Source organism: Helicoverpa zea, chromosome 12 (assembly GCF_022581195.2).
Source record: "Helicoverpa zea isolate HzStark_Cry1AcR chromosome 12, ilHelZeax1.1, whole genome shotgun sequence".
NCBI lineage: Eukaryota > Metazoa > Arthropoda > Insecta > Lepidoptera > Noctuidae > Helicoverpa > Helicoverpa zea.
The window spans coordinates 90787-117927 of record NC_061463.1 but is presented as its reverse complement, the minus strand read 5'-3'; the positions used below and the strand labels follow the sequence as shown (position 1 = coordinate 117927).

At 49.6% G+C, this 27141-nt stretch overlaps 1 protein-coding gene across 4 annotated transcripts; it reads right to left on the bottom strand.

Annotated features, from left to right (window-relative positions):
- On the bottom strand, window positions 1-27141 carry LOC124634824 (fatty acid synthase). Of its 4 annotated transcripts, XM_047170473.1 has the most exons (14): window positions 26679-27140; window positions 15993-16181; window positions 9643-10409; window positions 9234-9464; window positions 8834-9157; window positions 8443-8752; window positions 8176-8369; window positions 7486-7714; window positions 6925-7406; window positions 4509-6842; window positions 4244-4431; window positions 3677-3950; window positions 3487-3604; window positions 1-2096 (listed from the first exon to the last, which is right to left on the bottom strand). In XM_047170473.1, exons 2-14 carry the CDS (start codon window positions 16153-16155, stop codon window positions 613-615), a joined length of 7098 nt encoding a protein of 2365 aa, XP_047026429.1. In that variant the 5' UTR covers window positions 16156-16181; window positions 26679-27140; the 3' UTR covers window positions 1-612. The 4 variants fall into 4 exon arrangements, with proteins under 4 accessions (XP_047026429.1, XP_047026428.1, XP_047026426.1 ...); XM_047170472.1 differs by having other exon boundaries at window positions 3487-3950; window positions 26836-27141; XM_047170470.1 differs by having other exon boundaries at window positions 3487-3950.

The following is a 27141-nucleotide window of genomic DNA, read 5'->3' as shown; positions in this document are numbered from 1 at the left end:
TAAAAAATAATGCACTTTTAATCACAGGGCGCAGGCTCCTTATTAGTAACAAAATAAATACCACAACAACCATACACTGGTACTAAAACTTATCGCTACCGGCGGCGCCACGCCACGGACACGCGACGGACACGCCACGGGCACGTGTGTGTCGCGCCTGGGCGTCTGTGTCGCAATACGCTCCGAGTATTGCCCGTCAACATTCATTAAGTAGGAAACCACTGTCATCTTTAATAATATCAAAATACATAAAATGCCAATCATAGTTTAGATTTATGTCGTCCGTGACGAACGCCGGCACCTCGTACACGCTATCTTACAGTAGGGATTACATGCTTCATGTAATGTGTTCTACAACTAACCGCGCATACATACGTGTATGTAAGCAGCGCCGGAATGTAGCGTATCACAAACTGCGAGCCGGGCTCGACAATACTTACATACGTACAATAAATAGAGTATCGTGTTATAACTATATACACAAGTTTACTCCTCGCACTAATTTAACTCTACCCCGCAGAAATAAATAGAGAGTGGCCGTCACCAGGGTGCACGAGCTCAGTCCGTGTCGGGCTAGCGGCGCCGGCGCCTCGGCCGACGTCGGCGCGGCCGCTACTGCGCCAGCATGGCGGACAGGTGCGCGGCGATGGCGGCGGCGGCGTCGCCCGCCAGGATGGTGCGGTGCGTGCCCGCCAGCTGCTGCGTCTGCAGCGGGCCCGCGCACACCTCGCGCAGCCCGTAGTCCTCGCCCAGCGTCACGTAGTTGTCGCGCGCCGTGAACAGCGTCACCGGCGCCCGCAGCCGCCCGGCCGGCTTGTACGTGTCCGCGATCACCAGCTTGCGGTAGAAGGAGCCGGCCGCCGCCGCCAGCGCGTCGGCGTCGTGCGGGCCCGCCGCCGCGCCCACCAGCTGCGTGGTCCGCGCCAGCCGCGCCTCCCAGCTCGGCAGCCGCTCCAACTCCGCCGACACCTTGGCGGCGTCCACGTCCTTGAACAGCTGCACGAAGTAGGCGAGCGCGTCCGCCTCGTCCGTCTCGGCGGAGCGCGTGGTCCGCTTCTGCTTGCCGCGCGTGGTGTGCGTGGCCACATAGGCCGGGGAGCCGTCCACCAGCACCAGCCGCGTCTCGCAGCCCGCCTGCTCCAGCTGCAGCGCCATCTCGAAGGCGACGCCGGCGCCGAACGAGTAGCCGAGGATGGTGTAGGGCGGGCTGGGCTGCTGCGCGCGCACGTGCGCCACGTAGTGCCGCGCCAGCGCCGCCATGTCGTCCAGCGGCGCGGCCCGCGTGCACTGCAGGCCGAACACCGGCGCCCGCACGGCCGCCGCCACGCCGCGCAGCAGCTCCACCACGCCCTCGATGGGGTGCACCATGAACACGGCGCGCTGCTCCGGCGCCGCCGCCGCGCTCGGCAGCTTCACCAGCGCCTGCTTGGGCATGAGCTCGCCCAGCGCCGCGAACTGCACCTGGTCGTCGGGCCCGGCGGCGGGCGGCGCCGCGTCCCCGGCGGCGGCGTCGTCGCCGCCCGCCATGCCGCGCAGCTTGGCGAAGGTGAGCGCGCGGATCTCCTGCACGCCCAGCACCACGTCGTAGCCGCGCTCCAGCGTCTGCTTGATCTCGGCGCCCATGAGCGAGTCCATGCCGAGCTCGGCCAGGTTGGCGGAGTCGGACACCTTGCTGGGGTCCTTGATGCCCAGGATGTTGGCGACGGCGTGCAGCAGGTCCTGCTGCGGCGCGGCGGCGGCGCGGCGCTTGTCGGCCAGCACCATGGACGCCGCCACGGCGTGCGGCAGCGCCAGCAGCGCGCCCAGCGCCTCCATGCAGGACGCGATGCGCTGCGGCACGGTGCCGCCCACCACGGTCTCGTCGCCGCCCATGGTCTCCACGATGAGCCCCACCTCGCCGATGGCGCCCCACTGCACGGCCAGGCCGGGCAGCCCGTCGGCCTGGCGCTGCTCCACGATGCGCTCCATGGCGGAGTTGGCGAGCCCGTAGTTGCTCTGTCCGGGGTTGCCGCGTCCGCAGGACACCGACGAGAACACCACGAAGTACTCCAACTCCGGCGCCAGCTCTCGCGTCGCCGCGTCCAGAATTTTAGTCGCTGTGCCAAAATTTATATATATTATTGTTCGTTGTGTGTACTACTTTTCTAATCTACTACGCCCAATGCACAACGACATCTCTCGACTAATTAAGTTGCTCATTTCTCTAAAATAACGCGCGATTGCGTAAACCGATTTAAATAATTATTTTTTCATCCCACCATCTCGGAAAGAGTAGTTTTACCCTTTGATATCTGAGCGCAAAAACCGTTTTTAGGGTTCCGTAGCCAAAATGGCAAAAACGGAACCCTTATAGTTTCGTCATGTCCGTCTGTCCGTCTGTCCGTCTGTCCGTCTGTCACAGCCGATTTACTCGGAAACTATAAGTACTACAGTGATGAAATTTGATGGGAATATGTGTTGTATGAACCGCTACAAAAATATGACACTAAATAGTAAAAAAAAGATTTGGGGGTGGGGCCCCCCATACATGTAACTGAGGGATGAAATTTTTTTTTTCGATGTACATACCCGTGTGGGGTATCAATGGAAAGGTCTTTTAAAATGATATAAAGTTTTCTAAAAAACATTTTTCTTAAAGTGAACGGTTTTTGAGATATCAGCTCTCAAAGTCGTAAAAAGTATGTCCCCCCCCCTCTATTTTTATAACTACGGGGTATAAAATTCTAAAAAAAATAGAGGTGATGCATGCTAATTAACTCTTTCAACGATTTTTGGTTTGATCAAAGTATCTCTTATAGTTTTTGAGATAGGTTGATTTAACTGTAATTTACGGAACCCTTCGTGCACGAGTCCGACTCGCACTTGGCCGGTTTTTTATCCTCTAGAGCGGAAAAGTGATTTGAATTTAGAACGTCGTGTGCAATACGCCATTTGTGACAATCTTGATAAGATTTTTCAAACAAATACATATTAAACAAATAAAATACTGCTTAAAATAATTATTCAATTCATTCAGTAATTTTTATTATTGTTTTTGCATAGATTTTTAACCTCGTTTCATTTTTAAACTGAGTTTTTAAATAAATTAACTTTAATAGGTACTTCTTTTTAATTTGATACTTATATGTGCGCGCCATTTTGTTTTTTTGCATTTAGTAATTTCCTCGATGAGGTGGGATGAAATGATGAAAAATCTTTGCACTCGAGTGCAAAGATTTTCCCTCGCTATCGCTCAGGATTCTAATTATTGAAACACTCGCTACGCTCGTGTTTCAATATAGAATCCTTCGCTTGCTCGGTCATCAAAATTGAGCCCGCGGTTAAAAAGCAACTTTGCACTCTTGTATAACAAATAACTATTATATTTTTTAAACTTATGGTTCAAAAGTTAAAAGGAGGAAGCATTATTTTCAACTTTAAATTCTAACTTTTCTTACGCGAATAAAAAATGCGATCGGTCGAGGTTTCGGTGACGTGATAACTCACCGTCGATCTTGGGTTTAGCGACAGCCTGGAAGTCGGCGGGCGTCTGCTTGTCGAGGAAGGCGTCGCGCAGCACGGCGGCCAGGTTGAAGACGCCGCCCACGGGGCCCAGCGCCGCCGCCTCGCGCAGCAGCGCGCGGGCCCCGGCCGGGCTGCAGGCGTCGGCCGTGGACACGCACACCTGCACGCCCGCCTCGCGCCAGCGCCGGATGCACCACGCCTGGTAGCCCGTGCGCACGCCGCTGCGCGAGTTCAGCACCAGGCGCGTGGCGCCGCGCTTCACCATCCACTGCGCCAGCTCCAGCCCGAAGCCGCCCATGCCGCCCACCAGCACGTAGGAGCGCGCGGGATGCATGTAGGTGCGCGGGATGGCGGACACCAGCTTGCTGGCGGGCCGGGCGCCGGCCGCCTCCTCCTCGCGCACGCGCAGCACCACCTTGCCGATGTGCTTGCCCGTCGCCATGTACCTGCGCGCAACGAGCCCGGTCACTATCTCTCCTTGCTATTACTTTACTGCCGAGTAGTGCATCTGCTGATTTGCTTAATAGAGATAGAATTTTGACGGCAAATTCCTATCTCTAGTCGAGAGCCATTAGGAAACAACCGCACAATCAATCAGAGTTTAAGTTGCGTTGAGGTACGTTTGGACGAGTATGACATCGATTTTGACTTCATTTGTAAATTTTATAGTCATACAGGAAGGGTTCACAAGAGTAGTCAAACAATTGGTAATCGACTGAGCAGGTGATAGAAGACTGACCTGAAGGCCTGCTCCAACTGGTGGTCGGAGAAGACGGTGGCGGGCAGCGGCCGCACGGCGCCGGACGCGATGCCGTCCGTCACGCACCGCACCACGGCCGCCTTGTCGCTGTCCGCCGAGTCCGCGTCGAACAGCGCGTCCAGCAAGATGCCGTGGAAAGTTGTGTTCTTGAGGAAGATGGACATCCCCTGCGGACAGAAGCACAGTCGTGTCACCGTGGCAGCGACGGGCTCCGCAGCGGTGGGCGGCGGCGGCAGACACTCACCAGCGCCGTGTCGTTGGACAGGTCCAGCTTGCCGATCTCCAGGAAGCGGCCGCCCTCGGCCAGGCAGCGCACGGACGCGTGCAGCTTGTCGGCCGCCAGCGAGTTGAGCACCAGGTCCACGCCGCGGCCGCGCGTGCGGCGCTTGATGAGCTGCTCGAAGGACGTGTCGCGCGAGTTGCCGATGTTCTCGGGCGGCAGCGTCGGGAAGCGCTCGCGCAGGAAGGCCCGCTTGTCGGCCGTGCCCACCGTGGTGTACACCGTGCAGCCCGCGTGCAGCGCGATGGCCACGGCCGCCTGCCCCACGCCGCCCGTGCCCGCGTGCACCAGCACGGCCTCGCCGCGCCGCATGCGCCCGCGCACCACCAGCGCGTAGTACGCCGTGGCGTACGCCACCGGCACCGTGGCCGCCTCCTCCAGCGACCACTTGGCCGGCACCTCCCACAGGAAGCCCTTGTCGGCCAGCACGGTGCTGGCCAGGCCGCACGCCGCCACCATGCCCATCACGCGCTTGCCGTCCGACGAGCGGCCGCTGAACTCCAGGCCGAGGATGCACTCCTGGCCGGCCAGGTTGCCGGGCAGCGCGTCGGGCGGCAGCTTGCCGGTGGCCAGCATGATGTCGCGGAAGTTGAGCGGCGCGCAGTACACGCGGCACAGGTCGGTGCGCGGCGACTGCTGGACATGACGCGCGTGGCGCAGCGGGCTCTCGATCCAGCGCAGCGACGACAGGTCGCCGCGCGTCAGCGTGTTGACGTAGGCGTGCTCCACCTGCAGCTGCGCCTCGGCCGCGTCGCCCAGCGCCACGTGCCGGTAGCTGCCCCACACGCCGGCGCGCAGCACGTTGACGGCCAGGTCCCGCCGCACCTGCGCCGCGTAGGGCGCCGCGTCGGGCCGGAAGGCGTCCCGGGCGCCCGGCAGGTAGTAGCAGCGCAGGCGCCGCCCGCCCGCCTCGCCGCGCAGGCACGTGCACAGCCCCAGCACGCCGGACGCTGGTGCACGCGACACGCAGTACACGCGCATGTCCTGCGCCTCGGCCCGCGCCAGCGCGTCGCGCAGCGCCTCCACCCAGGCGTACGAGCCGTCGTCCGGCACCTCCACCACCACGTGCTGCGCCGGCGGCGCGGCGGCGCGGCGCAGCAGCACGTACTCGCAGCTGGCGGCCTGCTGGCGCGACACGGGCGCCAGCCCCGCCTGCGCCAGCATGTCGCGCGCGCCCGCCGCGTCCAGCGCCTTGTGCGGCTCCTCCAGCAGCAGCATGCCGCCCTCGCCCAGCGCGGCCGCCAACTGCGCCAGCACGCCGGCGCCGTGGCGGCTCAGCACGTCGGCCGCCAGCACCAGGTGGCAGTCGCTCTCCACGGGCACCGCCTTGCCGTCCTTGGGCAGCACCTTGACGCCCAGGTCCTTGAGCGCGGCGGCGTAGGCGGCGGGCGCGGGCCCGGCCGCCAGCGTGGCGTCCACGCGCACCTGCGGCTCGGCCTCCAGCAGCTGCATGGCCAGCGGCGTGAGCAGCGCCTCGGGCGGCCGCTCCAGCGCCGCCTCGCCCAGCTTGAGCCGCAGGGCGCCCGCGTTCTCCAGCACCAGCTGCAGGCTGACGGTGAGCGCGTCCCGCTTGGAGCGCGACGTGTCCTCGGTGGCGACGGCGGTGTTGTCGTACGGCAGGAACACGTACTTCTCGAGCTTGGGCGCGGCCTGCGGGTTGGCGCGGCGCGGCGCCAGGCTGGTCTTGACGCCGCGGAACTCGATGCCGCCGGCGCTGATGACGTCGATGTCGCGGTGCATGCGCACGGGCAGGGTGCCGCCGCCGCTGGCCGCCACGGCCGCCAGCTGCGCCGCGGGGTCGATGAGCGCCCGCTGCAGCCGCGTGGGCAGGTACAGCTCGCGCGTGTCCACGCCGATGATGCCGAACTGCAGCATGGTGTCCATGAACGAGATCCAGTTGTCGTCCCAGGCGAGCTCGCCGCAGGTGCCGCGCGGGTCGGACGAGCGGATGCCGCGGAAGATGCCGCCGTAGTTGTAGCCGCGCAGGCGCAGCTCCTTGTAGATGTCGTCGGTGACGAGCGGCAGCAGGCCGTCCTCCTGGCGCGGCGGGGCGGTGTCCAGGTCCCGCAGGCGCTCGGCGGCGGGGTCGTCGGCCAGGCGCACGGTGCCCGTCACCACCACGGCGCCGCCCTCGCACACGTCGAACTCGCCGGTGCCGTCCAGCACGTTGATGAGGAACCGCACGGGCGTGTCGCGCGACACGATGGTGGCGCGCCGGAACTGAATGTTCTCCATCACTATGGGGGTCTCTTCAGGTTTTCTGTTGTGGAGTTTCGCCATAGTTCTCCAAACGAGAGTCTGCAAGGAGACAAGCACGTGAGCACGCGTCGCGGAGGCGCGGAGGCGCGGGGCGCGGGGGTACACACAGACACACACTCACCAGGTAGCCGGTGGCGGGGAACAGCACGCGGCCGTCGATGTTGTGGCCGGTGATGAAGCCGTCGTCGGCGCGCGACACGTCGTACTCGATGACGTTCTCGCCGGAGCGCGAGGCGCTGCCGAAGTGCGCCACGCTCCACTCCAGCGCGTGGTCCCAGCGCACGCGCGACGCCAGCCCCGGCGTGCCGCGCGGCACGGGGAAGGGCACGGCGGGGTACAGGCGCGCCACGTGCGGCTGCGCGCCCGCGGCGTACAGGCGCCCGGCGGCCGCCAGCAGGTGCGCCAGCGCGTCGGGCGCGTCGCGCCGCACGAGCGGCACGTGCGCGGCGGGCGCGGGCCGGGCCCGCTTGAGCACGGCCTGCAGCAGCGCGTGCGGCGCCACCTCCACCAGCAGCGCGCGCTCCGGCACCTCGCGCACGGCGTCCGCGAACCGCACCGGCGACAGCAGGTTGTTCACGTGGTAGTTGGCGTCGCTCAGCTTGGCTGCGATCGCAGATGCGATATTAATTACGCGTTTCACATGTGAATAGGTTGCGATGCGGAGTCGAGAAGCGCCAGTCACCGAGGTCGGAGTTCCACTTGTCGCGCGGCAGCGAGGAGGACACCCAGCGGGCGGAGCGCGGCTTGGGCTCGGGGATGACCTTCTCGAGGCTGCGGCGCAGCAGCGGCGCGGCGGCGGCGATGTACTTGCTGTGGAAGGCGACGCCCGAGCTGTTGACGCGCCGCGCGAACGTGCCCTCCGCCGACAGCGTCGCCACGAACTTCTCCAGCGACTCCACGGGCCCGGAGATCTGCGCACCACGCACGTTTCATATTTTACAGTTATTATATGTATCGGGTGTGTCGTACCTAATCACATTAACACTAGAAAAACCAAGGCAGTAAAATTGACGGCAAGGCAATTTCATTGTTAAATATTTCACAAACTATTTCTTTATAACTAGCATTATAAAGCTGAAAAGTTTGTTTGTTTGTTTGAACGCGCTAATCTCAGGAACTACTGGTCCGATTTGAACAATTCTTTCGGTGTTAGATAGCCCATTTATCGAGGAAAGCTATAGGCTACTTTTGATCCGGGTTCTATCTCGGATAAGCGCGATTCCTGAGATTAGCGCGTTCAAACAAACAAACAAACTCTTCAGCTTTATAATATTAGTATAGATTTAATTTAATGTGATTAGGTACGTACGACACACTCTGTATATTAGATAGTTTTACAGTCATTTGTAGAATTCATCCGAATAGTAGTTACCGTGACGCTGTCGTTGGCGTTGTGGCAGGCGGGCACGACGTCGGGCGGGCAGCGCGCCTCGCACTGCTCCCAGGACAGCCCCACCGCCGCCATCGCGCCCGGCGGCAGCTTGGCGTCCACGATGCTGCGCCCGCGCCAGTACGCCGCCAGCACCGCCTGCTCCGCCGTCAGCGTCTCGTCGGCGTACGCGCACCCTGCACACCACGCGCGTCACACTCTGCGGCCCGGCCGGGGGCGGGGGCGGGGGGCGGGGGGGCCTCTACTCACCGATCTCGCCCACGGAGTGGCCCACGATGCCGTCGGGGCGGATCTCGAGCGCGCGCAGCACGTCCACCAGCGCCACCTGCACGGCCGCGATGGACACGAACGAGTTGATGACGTCGTCGAAGGCCGCCGCCGGCGCCTCCGTGATGATCTTGACGAGGTCGATGTTGTGCGGCCGCAGCGCCGCCGCCGACCGGTTCACGCTGGCCGCGAACACCGGCAGCTGCATCAGCGACTTGGCCATGCCGGGCCACTGCGAGCCCATACCCGAGAACACGAACCACACAGGTCGCGGTTCGCCGCTCTCCACTTCCTGAGTAATTGCGTAATTAATAATATTATTTATTTTGTTCCGAGAAGCCAAATGTGGTAAATCAGTGGCGAGCGTACTGACAGCGCATTCCTCGATGGGCGGGTCGGTGAGCACGGCGAAGCCGCGGTGCGAGTGGCCGGGGATGTTGTGGCGGTGCACGGCGTCCAGCAGCGCGTGCAGGCCGGCGTCGCGCGCGTGCTGCGCCGCCAGCGCCGTGAGCTCGCGCACCGCGTCCTCCGTGCGGCCCGACGCCAGCACCACGCGCGGCACGGCGTAGCGCGCCGGCGTCCGCGCCGCGCCGCCGCCCGGCTCCGACTCGAAGATCACGTGCGCGTTGGCGCCGCCGAACCCGAACGAGTTGATGGCCACCAGGCCGCCGTCCCACTCCGTGTTGCGGTCCACCACCTGCGCAAGGACAGGGCTGCAGCGGGCGCTCCGGCCGGGGCCGACTGCGCCGCGCCGCCGCGAGGCGGCTGCCTACCTTGATCCTGCCGTCGCTCAGCGCCGGGATGTCGGGGTTGGCGTTCTTGTAGTGAAGGTTGCCGGGAATGACGCCGCGCTCCATCGCGACCACTACTTTGGCGACGGAGCACAGGCCGGACGCGGGCTCCGAGTGACCCATGTTAGACTTGACCGAGCCCAGCAGCAGTGGCCCCTTGCGCCCCTTGCAGAACAGCTCCGCGATGGCGTTCACCTCTTGCGGGTCGCCCACCTGAGGAACCATAGCTTCGTCAGGACAAATAGGTCTGCAAGTGTCTATGGCCCCAGACAAGCCCGTGGTTACCTAGCTACACCACTGAGAACTTGTATATTTTTTTTCAACTTGAACTAACTTAGAGCAGATTTATCTTAACTTGAGCATTTGAATGAGAGAAGTTGACGTGTGGTACCTTGGTGCCGGTGCCGTGCGCCTCGACGTAGACGACGTCGCTGGGGCGCAGCTTGGCCTCGGCGAAGGTCTCCTCGGCGAGGCGGCGCTGCATGTCGCCGGAGGGGAAGGTGATGCCCTGGTCCTTGGCGCCGTCCGTGTTGACGCGCAAGCCGCGCAGCGTGCAGTAGACGCGCCGCGCCGCGCTGCGCCGCTGCAGCAGCACGGCCACGGCCGCCTCGGAGCGCACGTAGCCGCGCCCGCTGGCGTCGAACGCGGCGCAGCGGCCCTCTGGCGACAGCATGCTCAGCCGGTGGAAGTTGAGCGAGTTGGCGGGCTTGAGGCACAGGTTGGTGCCGGCCACGATGGCCGCGTCGCAGTGGCCGGCGCGGATGGCCGTGGCCGCCTGCGCCAGTGCGAACATGGAGCTGGAGCAGGCCGTGTCCACGGCGAACGAGGGCCCCTTCAGGTCGAACGTGTAGGAGATGCGGTTGGGGAACATGGCGCGGCAGCAGCCCGTCAGCGCGTAGCCGTTGATCTTGTCGGGGTCGACGGTCCACATCTCCTCGGTCTCGGAGTTGGAGACGCCCACGTAGACGCCGGTGCGCGAGCCGCGCAGCTCGCCGGGGTTGATGCCGGCGTCGATGATGGTCTCGTGCGTGAGCTCCAGCAGCAGGCGCAGCTGCGGGTCCATGAGGTGCGCCTGCTTGGCGTGCACGCCGAAGAACGTGGCGTCGAAGTGCGCCAGGTCCTTCAGCTTGCCGTTGCGCTCCGGCAGCCCGTGCAGTCCTGCCACCACACACACACAACATTACACACTACTACCTATGCTTTCTATACTTGTACTTGCTTTTTGCCAGTGTTGTACAGTTACCGGCACGGATGTCGGGCTCTCGGCGGAAGAGTGGGGATCGCTTTGCGCACCCGTACGCATAAGGCAATAAGGCAGTAAATCGCTTCTGCGCAGGTAAAGGTCAGGGCTCGACATCCGTGCCGGTAACTGTACATGCAATCAATTGCAAAAAAAAATTGACACCCATGAGAACCTTGGTTTTCAGGGCTCTATGTAGTTTTAAAAGGTTTCAATGATTGTCATATGTTACTAATATGTAAAGAGTTAGCCAACACTACGTAAGCGTAAGTACTTGCAAGTACACTATTGCGTTAGGCCAAGCCTGTGATATGATAGTTTTTCGTGTGTGTTTTAATATCCCTACTAATACCTATTATAAATTTCCAAAGTAGCTCTGCCTGTCTGTTACGCTTTCATGTCTAAAGTACTGAACTGATTTTAATAAAATCTGGTACAGAGATAGAGTTGACCTTGAGAAAGAACATGGGATAGTTTTTATCACGGACTTTTGGAAAGGCTAGGTACCTATACATATAACGATATAACCGAAATCGATAATCATATTCATGACAAGATGGTCGGTCACCCATCCACGAACCGACAGCGCCAAGCGTATCTATGATCGATCGATACCCACGGCTTTGACTTCGTTACTTTTATTGGCATATAAATTACTAGCCGTTTTCCCGCGGTTTCACCCGCGTCCCGTGGGAGCTACTGCCTGCATCGGGATAAAATATAGCCTATGTTATAGTTCGGCCATTCAGAGAATGCGTTCCTGACACGTCGCGATTGAACTGACGACGTAACTACATTCATTGATTATTGATATAATAATGTTGTTTTAATGCTCCTCAATTGTTAAAACGGTAAACAACCAGCAAAAATATTTTTATCGTAACTGCAACGCCATTGCAAAGTTACGTCGTCAGTTCAATCGCGACGTGTCAGGAACGCATTCTCTGAATGGCCGAACTATAGGTACTCGCAGATAATACAGGGTGGCCCATCCATAGGCGTCCTGTCATTTTACATAAATCTGTCAGGCGAGTTGTTATTTTCCTTGACGTTATTGTTTGTAGATAGGTTTTTATTTTGCAGCTCCGTATAAAAATACCTAGCAGGTAAAATTTATTTAGGTGTGTACTTAAATATATTTTTGCACAAAGCTAAAATAAAAGAAAAAGGCACCTACTACCCAAAAAGAAGCATCTGTGTGCGTCAACCAATTAATGGAAAAATAAGAAACAAGTAGACTGCATTGACGCATTGGGCTGTAATGTTGTCGCGTATCGGCACGTTATCGCCTTCAGGTGGAAGCTCATTTACATGAAACTTTCATTACAGACGAGTTAATGTGCGCAAGTGAGCGGATGTCAACATGACGCCGACTCATTACATTTTGGCGAATTTGTTTGTTTATCAGCGGACTATCTAAACACGCCTGGCGCGTCACTCGCACGCGGAAACCTCACGAAAGTCAATATTTACTATTTTTCCTGCTAGCCCGATGACATAATTTATGACAAGTTTGACGAGTACGATCTTTGTTAGGCGAGATAGGCATCGCGTGGTGAGCGCGTGTGCGCGGGTGACGCACAGCGCATCACGCCACCGCCAGTCGCGCGCCGCCGCCGCCGGCCACTGGCCGTGTCGCCGGCCGCTCCTAACGGTGAAAGCCTCGCTCACAATGGACACGACGCGCAAGCCGATGTCACTACTCATTCATTCGCGCACAATTGCTTAAATGTGCCAATGTGTGGGTGATCCAGACGTCCACTTACTCAAAAGAACACTACATTTTGTCTCAATAATCATTTACGGAAATTACCTGCCTAAACCAGATTATCTGAAATCGTAAATAAACATAAATATTATAACGTAGGTACTAACTTGAAAAACACGGGCAAAGCCCAAAATAGGTACGACCTTGGATCGTACTACCGAAAGGGAATCCCGAATTGCATAGGTACGGTTTTTAAACTAATTATAAATTTAAGCCCACGGTACTACCTATGTAAAAATATCAAACTTCTAAGTTTACCAAAAACAAATACGCATGTCTGTTTATTTAGCAAAGACGTAATCGCATCACTCAAGGGGACCAAAACCACAGTCAAAACCCATTGCTACCTACTTCCTGATAACCTGGAACTATGGATGAAAGGCACGTAGGTAACATTCATTATTTTAATAGAGAATCAATAGGCATGTCAGAGAACAAAGTTAAACTTCAAAAAAATGCACATAACGGAATAATCGTACATACAATAAAAAAAAATATATATATACCTATTTGTGGGATAGAATAGTTTTTTTTTTCGATATCTACTTTTTTTCAATTACAATACTTTTAAAACTTCGACTCGGAAGTTTTATAGGTACCATGTTTTGATGAGTTGTTTCGCACGAAATTTGTTTTGTGTTATTAACTTGACGAGGCAGTCGCCTAGTCGGTTTGACGGCTTATTTGAACTTTTTATGGTTGACTTGGGGGATACTATACACATACATAGTGTATGGAACCCTCAGTAGCTATTTGTTTTTTGTGTAGGTATATTTAGATCGATCTGACGGCTTTTGGGATAATGATGAGCCGATGCCAGATACGAGACGTTATCGTCCGAGTAAAGAGACGGTAATAGCGCGCGTCGAGCGGTAATGGCAGAGAGGCAGATCGCGCCGATAACCTCGCCGTGTCACACGCAACAACTCCATTTCGTGTCTCAGTCGCTTCACAACACGCGGTGCATGACTCCAGGAGCGACGTTTCCGCGGCTCTTGCCTTCCTCCTATTCCGACCCTTTATTGCATTTGTTTGTACACGTACCAATTCATTGTAAAACAATTACTATAATAACCAACCATACCTAAATATATCATGTACCTACAGCTCCGATCAAAGACAATTAAAAATGAACAAAATGATACATTTGAAATTGTTAATTTTCATAGATCTTTTATTGGGTTTTCTCAGTTTGGCGACATATCTCATACCAATACATCTATAGTCTATACCTACCTACTTAGGTATTATAAAGAGAATTTTATTTAATTTTGTTTGGACCAATTTTAAAAATTCTTTCACTGTTCGAAAGCTACTCTTCCTGAGTAACATCGCTATATTTTGTTTCTGTAGACAGCAGAAGATGCCAAGGACCTTGAAGGGACGTGGTTGAAGCCGCAGGAAAACGGCTAGTTGTGCAGTATTTTGTGATAATAAAATGGAGTGGGTTGATAAGGAGAACCGATTTGCTGAGATAGCATTACACAGAGCAGGTATGGAGCCAAATGCAATATTTCAAATGATTGTGTACCATGCTATGAGATCCCCTCTGTTTGTGACAGAAAAAGATCTGGCCATCCACGTAGGTGTGTAGTTCTCGTACAAGAAAGGTGGTCAAAGCAGCGAGGGAAAGAATTCTAAGAAATCTCGACCATCATCATCATCATCTTCCGAGCCTTTACCAGTGTGCCACAAAGAGCGATTGCCTATCTGACCTCTTCAACCAAGGGGTACTGGCTTCTGACTACCCGTAACGACTGCCAAGGATGTTCAATGACAGCCGGGACCTACAGTTTAAAGTAAAGTGCCATCCGGAATGTATATGGCGGTAACTCATCTCTCCATGTGTGGCTTCCCTGGCAATTAAACGTCTTTTTCTTTTCTCTTTGGATTGTATTGATTCAGTGTTTATCTTTCAGTTGCATTGTATAATTTTATCAGCTTACTATTGTTATGTTTATTGTTGTGCGAATATTTGTGAAAATTTTACTTTTAAAAGAGTGTCTATGGAGTTTCTTGCCGGCTCTTCTCCATGAGACCAACTTTTTGGTACCGTGCAATTAATTTGACGTTTCATAAGAGCCTGCAAAGGCCTATTTGAAATAAAAACAATTTGATTTTGATTGATTGATGATTTTGAATAGTCTTTGGTGTCCAAGATATATTTAGAAAGTACATACAAACTTAGAAAAGTTGCATTGGTATTTTCTAAGTCTGTATGTACCTGGAATCGAACCCACGCACTCATACTTGAGAAGTTGGTTCTTTACCCACTAAGCCACCACGATTTCGAAGAAATCCCGTCCGAAAGCAAAAAATAATTCTCGAGAGATGAAGATAGCATGTAGAACCAGGTCGCGAATACGAAAAGATATCTTAGGACTTGCAGCCTATAAGGGAAGTACTGGTCATATCTTAAATGATAACTTTAAAAATGGCAAATAACTTCTGTGAAGCGGACGCAAAGGAGGTCACACAAATCGTGGCAACTAGCCGACTTCATTGATGGTTTCGTGGGGTCATAAAACATAGAAAGGCTTTGGGGGTATTAGCTTCGAAACTGGTTCTAGTTTTCAGTATTTGTAGTTATAGCAGCATCTCTCAAAAGTCAAGTGATTTTTTTATTAATTCAAATATTAGACTAGTTGCACACGTTGTCCCGATTCATTTGTGCACGGAAACCTAACTAATCAAACTTGGAACAAGACAATTATCTGATGGTATCCATCCAGCTTTTATAAGAATTTATTTACCTAAAAACAAACTTTAAGCGAAAGTTATTTCTTAATTAAAATGTAATTTTGGAATAGTGTGGGAGACGCACGCAGCACCCCGGCTGCAGCAGCTGGCTCACGTACTGCGCACGCGGCGCGCATTCAACGCCTCCGGAAAGGGTCAAACGTTCGGACTATTATCAGTTTTTATCTTTCTCTGCCGAGAATATACCTAGGTAAACGCTGGAGGCGGCCCCACGGCTGCGACTGCCGTGTGGCTGTAGTTTGACTAGCCGATTAGCTTTAAATTAGCGCTCCTAAAAAATATTTTACCAAACAGCCACCAAGATCCGTCGTCCGTGCTCTATTACCCATTCTAATAATTAAATGATAGCTTCTTTAAATGTTCGGACAAAACTATATCTAGGTGCGTAAGTACCCATCCAGTCTACACCCAAATAAGTGATTTCAATCACTGGGATTTTTGGATCCTCAGTCATGTCACGGCCAAAGGGTCCCGTCGATTACCACATGTCGCCGTTAATACGGAGACAGGATCAGAGACTATATCCTACACTTTCATTAGTTTATACAAATTCGTTAAAGTATTTCAAAGCGCCATAGGACAGCGCAGGAAACAATGGCTCGGTCCACAACATGCTTCCCTAGCTTTGGGATAAGAACACATACTAAATGTTAATAACTACTTGTGTATTATTATTACGTCCGTGGTCATTAACCATGTAAGTTCTCTATGAGCAAAGTTTCTTCCATCATTTTATGCGATCATCTGTTAATGGTATTATGATCATCGCACAGTTCACACGTCACTAGGGTGATAATTATCTTATTGACGAACTTCACCCAAACTGTAAGTATCAATAGACACATATTGTGAACGTTAAATTTTTTTATGAATAGGTAACTCAAATCGATTTTTATTGTTGTTGTGAATTAACATAAATTGAACTGATGTAGGTTCTACTCAAATTGAGAAAACAGAAGCAATGTCAAGTTACCTGGAGTCCATCGCCTGTCGTCTGCTGTGACAAGGTCGACGCCGTCGAACAGCTGCTGCGCGAACTCCTCGATGGAGTCGGACTCGGGCAGGCGGCCCGACAGCCCGGTCAGCACGATGTCATCGTCGGACCCCCTCGACCCGTTGGTGACGGCACTCGGCATCTTGGCTGCTCAGCTGTGGCGCGTATCTGCAACCGAGCACAGCGTCAGTACATCGCCCGCGCACACCTGCACATCCAGCCTCCGTTTTGTTCACCTTTTCCAATTGTTGTGGATGTTCCGTCCTGGCTCAGAGCGGACCGTCGTTTGAATCCGAAATGTTTCGTTTTGGATATTTATGTACACCGGTCGAGACGGAAGGTGCGTGATACGCGCGAGGAGCGTGCGAGCCGAGTGATGCGGCGGCGATGCGACATGCGGTTAAAAGGGCGCGATAGCGGGGTCGCGGCCCGAAGCGTCACGTTTCCACGAGACCCCGAACCCGCGTTATCGCGCCGCAAGGACGGACAAGGTCGTCGCGTTCTTCCTCCTCAAGAAAGTTACCGCCGGAGCTCGGGACGCCGTCCCGGCGGGCCCCGGGCCCCGCGGCCGCGGCGTGGGGGCGGCGGCGCGCGCGGCCCCTGCTGGCGCCCAGCAGATGCAGGTGTTGTCGGAGTCCGCTTCGACCTCCGAGTGTTCCCTTTATCAAGAGAGGTCGATCTAGTGACCCGTCGATAAAATACGCAATTAATCATAATCTAAAGTGCAAATCACGCGCCGAATCGGCGCACCGGCAGTACCTACTATGCGCAGGCGCAATACCAGAAACAGAGAGGTTTTCGGTTTGAATGATGTCGCTCGCAGCAATACGACGTGGTCGTTTGGCGCAGGGGCTGCTGATGGTCTCGCCGACAATAGCGCTCTTTGTGTGCCAATTGACGACTGGAGCGACACATCGGATCACCTCACACAATGTCTCATTGAGCAAATGAAAAGCGCGATTGCGCCCTGACCCATTACAATCCTTACTTCCTTACGCATTATGTACTAGCTATAAGTATAGGCGTCTATACCTACTTATATCTATACTGAGATAATAAAGATTAACATTTGTTTTTTTACTAAGTACCTACATAAGTTTTATCAAAATCTATCAAGTAACACTAACACCGACAACACTGACAATGATACCCTCTTAGCCGATTGTCGTCCACGGCTGCTGCTCTCATGCCCACGAGATCAGCCAGCTGCGCAGGACATTACAGTGCGGACACAGGTGCACTCACTACTCCTTCACTCTAATAGCCCGATGGGACGCTACGACCGAAGAGAGATCCGTTTATAATTTTAAATAAATCAAAATCAAATCAAATAAAACATTTATTCGCGTTCGTGACGACTGAACACTGAAAGAAATTTTCAAATCGGACCAGTAGTTCCTGAGATTAGCGCGTTCAAACAAACAAATTCTTCAGCTTTATAATATTAGTATAATGATGTCCTCCTAGCCGATTATTATCGGCTACGGCGGCTGTTCTCATGTAAGGAGATTAGCCAACTACGCAGGACATATTATAGTGCACGAGCATTTGCGCAGACACAGGTGCACTCCCTATTCCTTAACTCTCATAGCCCGATGGGACGGTAATCCGACACGATCGGAGAGAGATCAGGCGCAGGACCGACATTTACGTGCTCTCCGATGCACGGGTGTATCAATCACCAGCTTCCAGGCTCCGGGCTGCTTTGTGAAAGTCTTCTAAAACCCACAAAGCGATTTCGGCCCGACTCGGGAATCGAACCCGAGACCTCGTGCTCAGCAGCCGCGCTTGCGACAGCTAGACCAACGAGGCAGTATTAGCAGGCCTCTGTCACTCGACGTACTTGCGCGCGATAAATGCCTACCGCTCGCTGGGTTACCGGTAGCCCCACGCGGCTCAGGGCTTTCAACAGTCACACGCGCCGCGCGCGCTCTAATATTATTATTTTTATTTCATGGCATGTTATGCTGTTGGTTTTTATTAGGTTTTTTAAGCTACCTCACAAACTGATGGATTATTTTGAGTTGTGTTGGTTTATATGCTACTATTGTAAGATTTATATAGAAACATTTTATATGTATGAACTTATCTAGTAATTCTATATTTTTTTATAAATTAATACATTTCTACTTTATGATTTTAACAACAGAGATCATTAGGTACTTATTTTACTTTAGATACCTACTTAGTTATATGAACTGTATTGTGAGTTTTGTAGCTCAAAACACATCTCGAGTGTAAGTAGGTATAGTTCCAACTTAATGACAACTCGGAACATTACGCGTGTCGCTACGCAGAAACCAATTTTAGGTATGTATCAACACACTCGACGGAGTTGTACCATATGGGGTATGGCACTTGTGCTCGAAAAATAGTTGGAAACCGACTTTGATTTTGACGAAAGCTTTACTTACCTAAGTACTTACCTATGCTTACGTATTAGGTAATATTTAGTTAGTAATATATACCCATACTCCATTTTAGTAGGCAATACAATAGTTAACTAAAGAAAAATATTCTTGATATTACTTTTTATTTAAAAACTCAGTTTAAAAATGGCTCTCTTAAAATAAGCGTAACTTTGTTTTCCTACTTAAATATTAATAAATTGTAAGAAGCAACCCTAAGCACGGCCACGGCACGGTTGCGGTCACTGAACTGTGCGCTATCGCATTGGAATAATAATCAAGCGCTCGAGCTTTTAAGGTTCATTTTATAACGCAGATAGGAATTTGTAGGTAGTTGGGGAACTTGTAGGTGCTTATAACAGTAGGTATGGACTTTTTTGTATGGAGTGATTTATCTGTTACGTAGTAACTATTATATAATCTGTGGTATTAGTATAGATTATTCCCCTATATACTTTGACTTTGACCAAATGGCGATACAACGCGGATAAAGGAGCGTAGTCTAAAACATATATTTTTAGCTTTTCAGTGTTGCTAGAAGTCGGAATTAAAAAAAAAACACGATTTTATTTTGCTCTGCGAATAAGCAGAGAGATTGAAGATCTAGTATATGTTTAATGGGAGAATTCTAATAACAGCACCAACATTTATAACAGCAATCGTTTCCGCATCAATGGTATTACCCTTGCAGCCGCTGCGCTACAGACAGACATGTTGCTGGGGAGTTTGTTGCGCTTCTTCTTCCCAGCAAAAACACATAGGAACTGGTGAAGGATGGGCGGTTTGCGGACTGTCTTATGTAATTGTTTTGACATTCGAAAAGTGCTGTTTTGCAGCCCAAGTTTGAATAAATGAGTTTTGATTTTGGTTTGAATAAATGTACAGTGCGCAAAGCGACTCCCCACACTTCCGCCGGGAGCTCATTATCCGTGCCGATAACTATAGATATGGTAAGAAAGAATTAGTTATTTGTGAGATGACGGCAGATAGAAGAGTATGGAAGGAGAAAACATGCTGCGACGACCCCAAATAAAATTGGGATGATTGTAAACCCAAAACAAAAATGTGAAAGGCTGCCAAGTTCGATAATATGGAAATCCTTCGCCTATAAAAGAAGTGAGATCTGAATAAGTACCAAGTTCCATACACATACCTCAGTTAAAAATAGTTACTTTTTAATGATGTTACTTGGCAAGTTTTCACACACCTTCTTATAAACCTACTAAACGCAATGAATCAAGTATTTAATTTTCTATTAAAACTTGCCAAGTAACATTATTAAAAAGTAACTATTTTTAACTGAGGTATGTGTATGGAACTTGGTACTTATTCAGATCTCACTTCTTTTATAGGCGAAGGATTTCCATATTATCGAACTTGGCAGCCTTTCACATTTTTGTTTTGGGTGGGATTTCATTTATTTTTGTAAGGTTGTTTATTTTATTTTTTTCTTATGATTAAGTTAGTTAAGGAAATGTCTCATTTATACTATCTTTCAGATTTTTGAATATGCACTATGCTTCTTACAAAGAAATGAACTAGATTAACTAAATGGACTAGATTTACCAACTGACTGACATGACATGTTATCATATATTATGTTCGTGGATCAAAGTTACACATTCGTTATTTTCGAAAGTGACTCACACTTGGCCGTTTTCAGATTTTTACTTTGACTAAATACAAACCTTTGTAACGAATTTCAGATCGGTACGACCATTCGAAGGTATATTATATAAATATAGATAAATTTAGTTCGTTTTTTTGAAACCCACCTTCATTATTTTGAAACCGACTCACACTTGGCCATTTTCAGATTTTTCCCTTTACCTTGACATAAAGACCTACCTCCATGCCAAATTTCAAGTCAATACGACCATTGGAAGTGGTCTAGGTTTTTGATGAGTGAGTCAGTCAGTGAGTGTATAGTAAAAATAGCGATTTTCTGACGTCAATATCTCAAGACCTACAATAGGTATATTAATGAAATTTTGTATTTTAGATAAGTGAGGGGGTCTCAACAGATACTAGAAATTTGAAATGTGTAAATAAAATAGATTTTGAGTTATAGGGGGGTCGAATTTGGCCCGAAATGGTTCGTGTAATATAACCCACGGCATATAATTTGTTTAATATGTATTTGTTTGAAAAGTCTTATCAAGATTGTCACAAATGGAGTATTGCACAAGATGTTCTAAATTCAAATCACTTTGCCGCTCTAGAGGATAAAAACGGCTTTTGCGCTCAGATATCAGAGGGTAAAACTACTCTTTCCGAGATGGTGGGATGAAAAAATTATTTCATGCTTTTTGAAGGAGCTCCTTAATTTTTCCTTCTTTCATTTAATTTCTTTTATTTTACGATGGGGTCGTACGTAAGGCTGCCTTTTAAGTTCTGTCATTTGCTAACTTCCCGCGATTATTAAAAAAATATATACATGTTACAGCCAAAGTGATTAAATATATATTATACATAATCACTAGTCATTATATTTAATACCCAAATTGACCTGACAATATAATAAATTAATTACTTTATCTGGATATTATTTATAATAGCTGGTCAAAGTTAGCCAAAGTAATAAATATGGTAGGTATAACCAACTTGGTACTGACTAATTCTTAAAAACGGTTTAAGTTATTATCGACTTTTTAAATGATAAATCATCAAATGATTCCTCACGCTGTGGTTTAGCAGCGTGAAGGAGTGTCAGACTGTTAGTGACTTAAACCCATTGGGGTTTGCTGAATCTTTTCGAGGAGCGCGTGGAACAAGGCGCGCTGCCGAGACGGGCCCGTGTCTTCTAAGAGACGGAAGGACGATGAGCCACCCGAAACTCACCGCCCACAGACCCACGCCTACGAGGGCCGGGAGACGTCACTTGACACCCGGTGCCCGTGGTATCTTCCACGTCCATGGCAGCAGCTGGGATGAGAGGTGTTAACTTCTCTAGTGTTTGCATGAGACGACGGCATACCATTACCTTTCACCCCGGACCTTGGCTTGAACCAGGGCCGGGCACGAGAGGTCGCCGCTGCCTATTGCCTCGACGAGGACACGGCTGTGGCCCTTCCCAGGCAGGGCACTCCTGAACTGTGAGGTTCACCGTGTCCTCCGGGCTGTCCCTATAGTGGCCCGAGCCACAATTCAAAGAGGGGACTTTTCGCTACTATTATGGCGTGCCCTGCTCTGGGCTAACTAGCCTTTTTACACGCTTTTTATAGCTTCACCTGTATGTTTGTAGGTTTGTTTGTAATCGACTTCTTTTTTGAATTATATTAAGGTCAGCTACCAGACACTTTAGTTAGTTAACATGAAATAATAATCTTGTACCTATTTGTTTTATTACATTATCCAAGTCTGTGGAGATGTTATATAAAATTGCTAGTTAATGTGATTAATTCTGTGTCAATTATCACTTTATCCAAATTGAGTAAATATTATAAATAATAGCTAGATAATATATATGTTACAGCCAAAGTAATAAATGTGATTAATTCTGTGACAATTATCACTTTATCCAAATTGAGTAGATATTATAAATAATAGCTAGATAATTATATAATATAAAAAAGTCGTGGTGGCCTAGTGGACAAAGAACCAACCTCTCGAGTATGAGGGCGCGGGTTCGATTCCAGGTCAGGCAAGTACCAATGCAACTTTTCTAAGTTTGTATGTACTTTCTAAGTATATCTTAGACACCAATGACTGTGTTTCGGATGGCACGTTAAACTGTAGGTCCCGGCTGTCATTGAACATCCTTGGCAGTCGTTACGGGTAGTCAGAAGCTAGTAAGTCTGACACCAGTCTAACTAAGGGGTATCGGGTTGCCCGGGTAACTGGGTTGAGGAGGTCAGATAGGCAGTCGCTTCTTGTAAAGCACTGGCAGCTGAATCCGGTTAGACTGGAAGCCGACCCCAACATAGTTTGGGAAAAGGCTCGGAGGAGGATGATGAATTATATAATATGCCGACTTATTTCTTTGGCTGTAACATATACATTACGGCCATCTAATAGGAAGGACATTTATGCCTTTACGATATAACTCTCGAGGATCTAGACTGCACAAACTGTGTGAAAGAATTTTGTTCCGCCTTCTGGGAAGAAAACTTCTTGTCACGCAGATAATTCCAAATCACAAAAAAAAAAAAAATGGTTGTCCGTTAGAGCAAGGTCTGGCGAATATGGAGGAAGACGAATAGTTTCCAACTGCAGTTCCTGAAGAGTTAAAACGGTTTCTCTTGCTGTATGAGGTCTCGCGTTGTCATGGAGCATGCGGTGAAGGTCGATTCATGAGTCGTGGCTGTTTTACTGCTATTTTTTTCAACATTATTCGGTGTTCGGCTGGGTATCTGGGTAGTTTGACTAGGATCGGCGTTCACCATCTCTCTTAATTCCTCGTTAATCACCTGTCAGGCGGTCTTCCTCGTGGCTCGTTCTTCAAGTCGAAGTTTCCACCACGAAAGCGTTTAATCCAAAATCGCATGGTGCGTTCATTAGCAGACACCTCTTCAAATGCAGCATTGATATTGCGGGCTGTTTCTGCCGTTCACTCCCGCGTCGGAACTCATATTCAAAAATTACTCAAATTTTCGCAGTATCCATATTTCTTGTTTAAGTTGAATAACAAATCAATAACGATGTTCAATTGTTTTTGTATCATTTGATTATTCAAATGTTTCATAATATGAATAATATGAAAAAAGTTTCATTCAAAAACCTCAAACCATGAAGACTCTATGGCAATTCAAAACCTACGAGAATAAAACGGCAATTTCATACTTTAACCGCTAATATAAGAAAAAATATTTAGTGTTCATTCCGCGAGCCAATAAATCTAGGCATGGATGCAGGCTATGACTGGCTGTGGCAAGATGGAGTCCTACTGTCACGCATAATATGCTTTGATTGTAAAGCGCATATGCACCGAACCTATTCTCGATTTTCTCGACTGACTACAATACTACATCTTGCATCCAAGCCTCGATTTATAGTCTCACATTAGGTAAAAAAAATATTTCCCTAGCATTTAATATAATAGTTTTTTTTTTAATATTATGCCTAAAGAAGACGGATCACAATCCATACAAAATTGCCCCACGTCCTATAACAATGTGACATATCTCAAAAAATAGATAAAAATGTTAAAAAAAATATGGCATACTCTCTAATTTATTTTTTTTACACCTTCATACGAAAAAAATGCTTTAAAAATTGTTCAGGCGCTGTTATGAAAACATCGTTCATAGGACTATTTATGGACTATTTTATTAAATTATTTTTTTGTTTGATAGGGTATACCTCACAGGTCGTCCCATAATCATCAGGTCAGGATCTGATGATGGAAACCCTGAGAAATTCAGGGCAACTATTGAAAGTTGTAGGCATGCGCAGGATAAAAACTTGACTATAAGGTGTGTCTTATAACACTATGCAACAGTAAAGATTTGGAGCTGACCTGATGATGGAGACGAAAGAAGGTCGAGGGAACTCGACAACTGAATATGTAAACTACCTCGTGTTTGGGCTCATATTACTTGCATTGAATAGACCTTTGCAACAGTGAAGGTTTGGAGCTGACCCGACGATGGAGATCCGAGAAGGTCGAGGGAACTCGACACCAAAATATGTACACTACCTCAGAAGTCGGTGTCTAATGGATGTACCTAAGTTTATTTCCCCACCGACTTCTAGGCCGATGCTCCTAAGAATAGTTTGTTTTGCTTTTCAGTGTTTTTGGGAGTTTTTTTTATTGTAAAAAGTTTTTGTTTTTATTTTTGGCTTTTCAGTGACAAGCACAGTTGTCACTATCCGCATGGGTGGGAAGTTCTTATCAATACGAATAATATGAGCCCCAACACGAGGTAGTTTACATATTCGGTTGTCGAGTTCCCTCGGCCTTCTTTCGTCTCCATCATCAGGTCAGCTCCAAATCTTTACTGTTGCATAGTGTTATAAGACACACCTTATAGTCAAGTTTTTATCCTGCGCATGCCTACAACTTTCAATAGTTGCCCTGAATTTCTCAGGGTTTCCATCATCAGATCCTGACCTGATGATTATGGAACGACCTGTGAGGTATACCCTATCAAACAAAAAAATAATTTAATAAAATAGTCCATAAATAGTCCTATGTACGATGTTTTCATAACAGCGCCTGAACAATTTTTAAAGCATTTTTTTCGTATGAAAGTGTAAAAAAAATAAATTAGAGAGTATGCCATATTTTTTTAAACATTTTTATCTTTTTTTTGAGATACGTCACATTGTTATAGGACGTGGGGCAATTTTGATCCATCTTCTTTATTTCAGATATGAGGCGTGATATTTGATGTCTTTGTTTCTCTTGAAAGTTCTTACCATTGTTAACCGACTTCCCAAAAAGGATGAGGTTCTCAATTCGTCGGGATCTTTTTTTTATGTATGTTCACCGAATTTTATATTTGATAGGGTTAACCTCCCAGGTGGTCCCATAGGTAATCATCAAATCAGGATCTGATGATAGAAACCCTGAAAAATCGAGGGCAACTTTCGAAAATTGTAGGCATACATAGGGTAAAAACTTGACAATGATGATGATGTCCTCCTAGCCGGTTATCGGCTACGGCGGCTATGTAAGGAGATTAGCCAACTGCGCAGGACATATATAGTGCACAAGCATTTGCGCAGACACAAGTGCTCTCACTATTCCTTCACTCTCATAGCTCGATGGGACGGCAATCCGACACAACCGGAGAGAGGTCAGGCGCAGGACCGACATTTACGTGCTCTCCGATGCACGAGTGAACCACCAACTTCCAGTCTCCGGGCTGCTTTGTGAAAGTCTTCTAAAACCCACAAAGCGATTTCGGCCCGACTCGGGATTCGCCGAGACCTTAATACTGGACAATAAGGCGTATGTCTGATAAAACTATTCAATAGTGAAGGCTTGGAGCTGACCTGATGATGGAGACCAGAGAAGGTCGAGGGAACTCGACAACTAAATGTGTAAACTGCATCGTGTTTGGGCTTATGTTATTTCAATTGACGAGACCTTTGCAACAGTGTAGGTTTGGAGCTGACCTGATGATGGAGACCAGAGAAGGTCGAGGGAACTCGGCAATCGAATAACAAAACTACCTCGTGTTTGGGCTTATGTTTTTCGTATTGATGAGAACTTTCCGCTTATTGTCACTGAAAAGCTTAAAATAAAATAAAATCTTTACAAACCGACTCCAAAAACACTGAAAAGTAAAAAATTACTATTCTTAGGTGCATCGGCCAGCGGCCTAGAAGTCAGTGGTGTATAAACTTAGCAGGTACATCCATTAGACACTGACTTCTAGGCCGATGCAGCTAGGAATAGTATCTTTTTACTTTACGGTGTTTTTGGGAGTCGGTTTTATTTTTTTGTAATTTTTTTTATTATTTTGCATTGAATTGAAAGAACTTTTGGAGTTAAGGAAAATACCATAAGGTACCTGCCAAGGTACTCTATTCTAAAGTATGGGTTTTAATAGCTATTATTTCTACGTAATACGGAATAAAAATCCTAACAGATAGATACCTCCTGAATTGATCTGACTGATAAAAGTTTTGTCTACCTACCGATAACTGCAGAACTGAACTAACCAATCAACTAGTGTAGGTAAAACCGATTATTTTAAAACTTGTTTGATGACCAAAACAAAACCTATTTTACAGGGAGGTTGCGCGAGCAGCATTGATCAGCTGTTGCGGTGGGACACGCGTGACGTCACCGGCTCGGCGCCCCTACATAGCCAGACATGATTCAGACTGCAAGTGGGTTTGACGGCGACATGCGCCCCTGCCGACACACGCGCCTCCGACCTCGGCCTCTGCGGAGCTCCCTCGTCCAGAGCCTCTAGCTCACTCGCCGAGCATGAGCTCTTCAAGTGTCCACTGCTTATTTATAAACCTCTTCGCATAATTAATATTAGAAGTGTGAGTAGTGTGACGCACGTTCTTGCAAATACATGTACCTATATGTACTTAGTTATGGTATCAGGGAAACACTAAAAGGTACCTGTGTTGTATGGGATACCGCAGGCTGTGTTAAAGAAACTAAGATAAAGCATAAAGCACAAATATTTGTCGCATTATTCCTATAATTATTTTATTGTTCCAAACATATATTTAAGTTAATATATTAAAAGGAACGCTTACGCGAAGTTTCAATTCTAAATGTACGTATGCGTAGATACACAATAACCACATAAAATATGTACAAGGAAAATGAATGTTTTGTGTAACTTACATAGCAGCTTTCGTATAACTCTTTTTCCCAATTTGTAGCTGCAAGCGATGATTCTTGTAGCGTGCAGAAATATGTTATTATTATACGCTATCAATCCTTGACAAATCGAGTATAAATCCGGTGTAAATATATTCAATCACTTAGCTGAAAGCACTACCTATTTGTTTCGTCGCTGTAATGTATGGGTTCGCGAGTATCGACCGGCGCGAACCTGCGGGCGTCCGGTAAGTCGCGGCGCGACTTCGTTTTCAGCGCGACTGTGAATGCGAAATGCGAGGAGGCGACTGCTGGCGCGATATCTAATTGCGGTGCGGGCGCGGCGCGCGGGACGGGGCGCGTTGCCATGGTGCGAGATCAGGCCACGTGCATACGGCCAATGGCAGGACTCGGCCGCCCTCCAGTGTCGAGCACGCTGCGCTGTCGTGCCGCGCCGCCGCCGCGCCTCCCCAGCGCCGACACCACC

Excerpts from the sequence above, each read along its gene's own strand:
- LOC124634824 (XM_047170472.1), bottom strand. The coding sequence starts at position 16,155 with ATGCCGAGTGCCGTCACCAACGGGTCGAGGGGGTCCGACGATGACATC. Across the intron at positions 8,753-8,833 it reads CGCCCATCGAGGAATGCGCT|GAAGTGGAGAGCGGCGAACC; the intron begins GTCAGTACGCTC and ends GCAATTACTCAG. Across the intron at positions 8,370-8,442 it reads CCACTCCGTGGGCGAGATCG|GGTGCGCGTACGCCGACGAG; the intron begins GTGAGTAGAGGC and ends CGTGGTGTGCAG.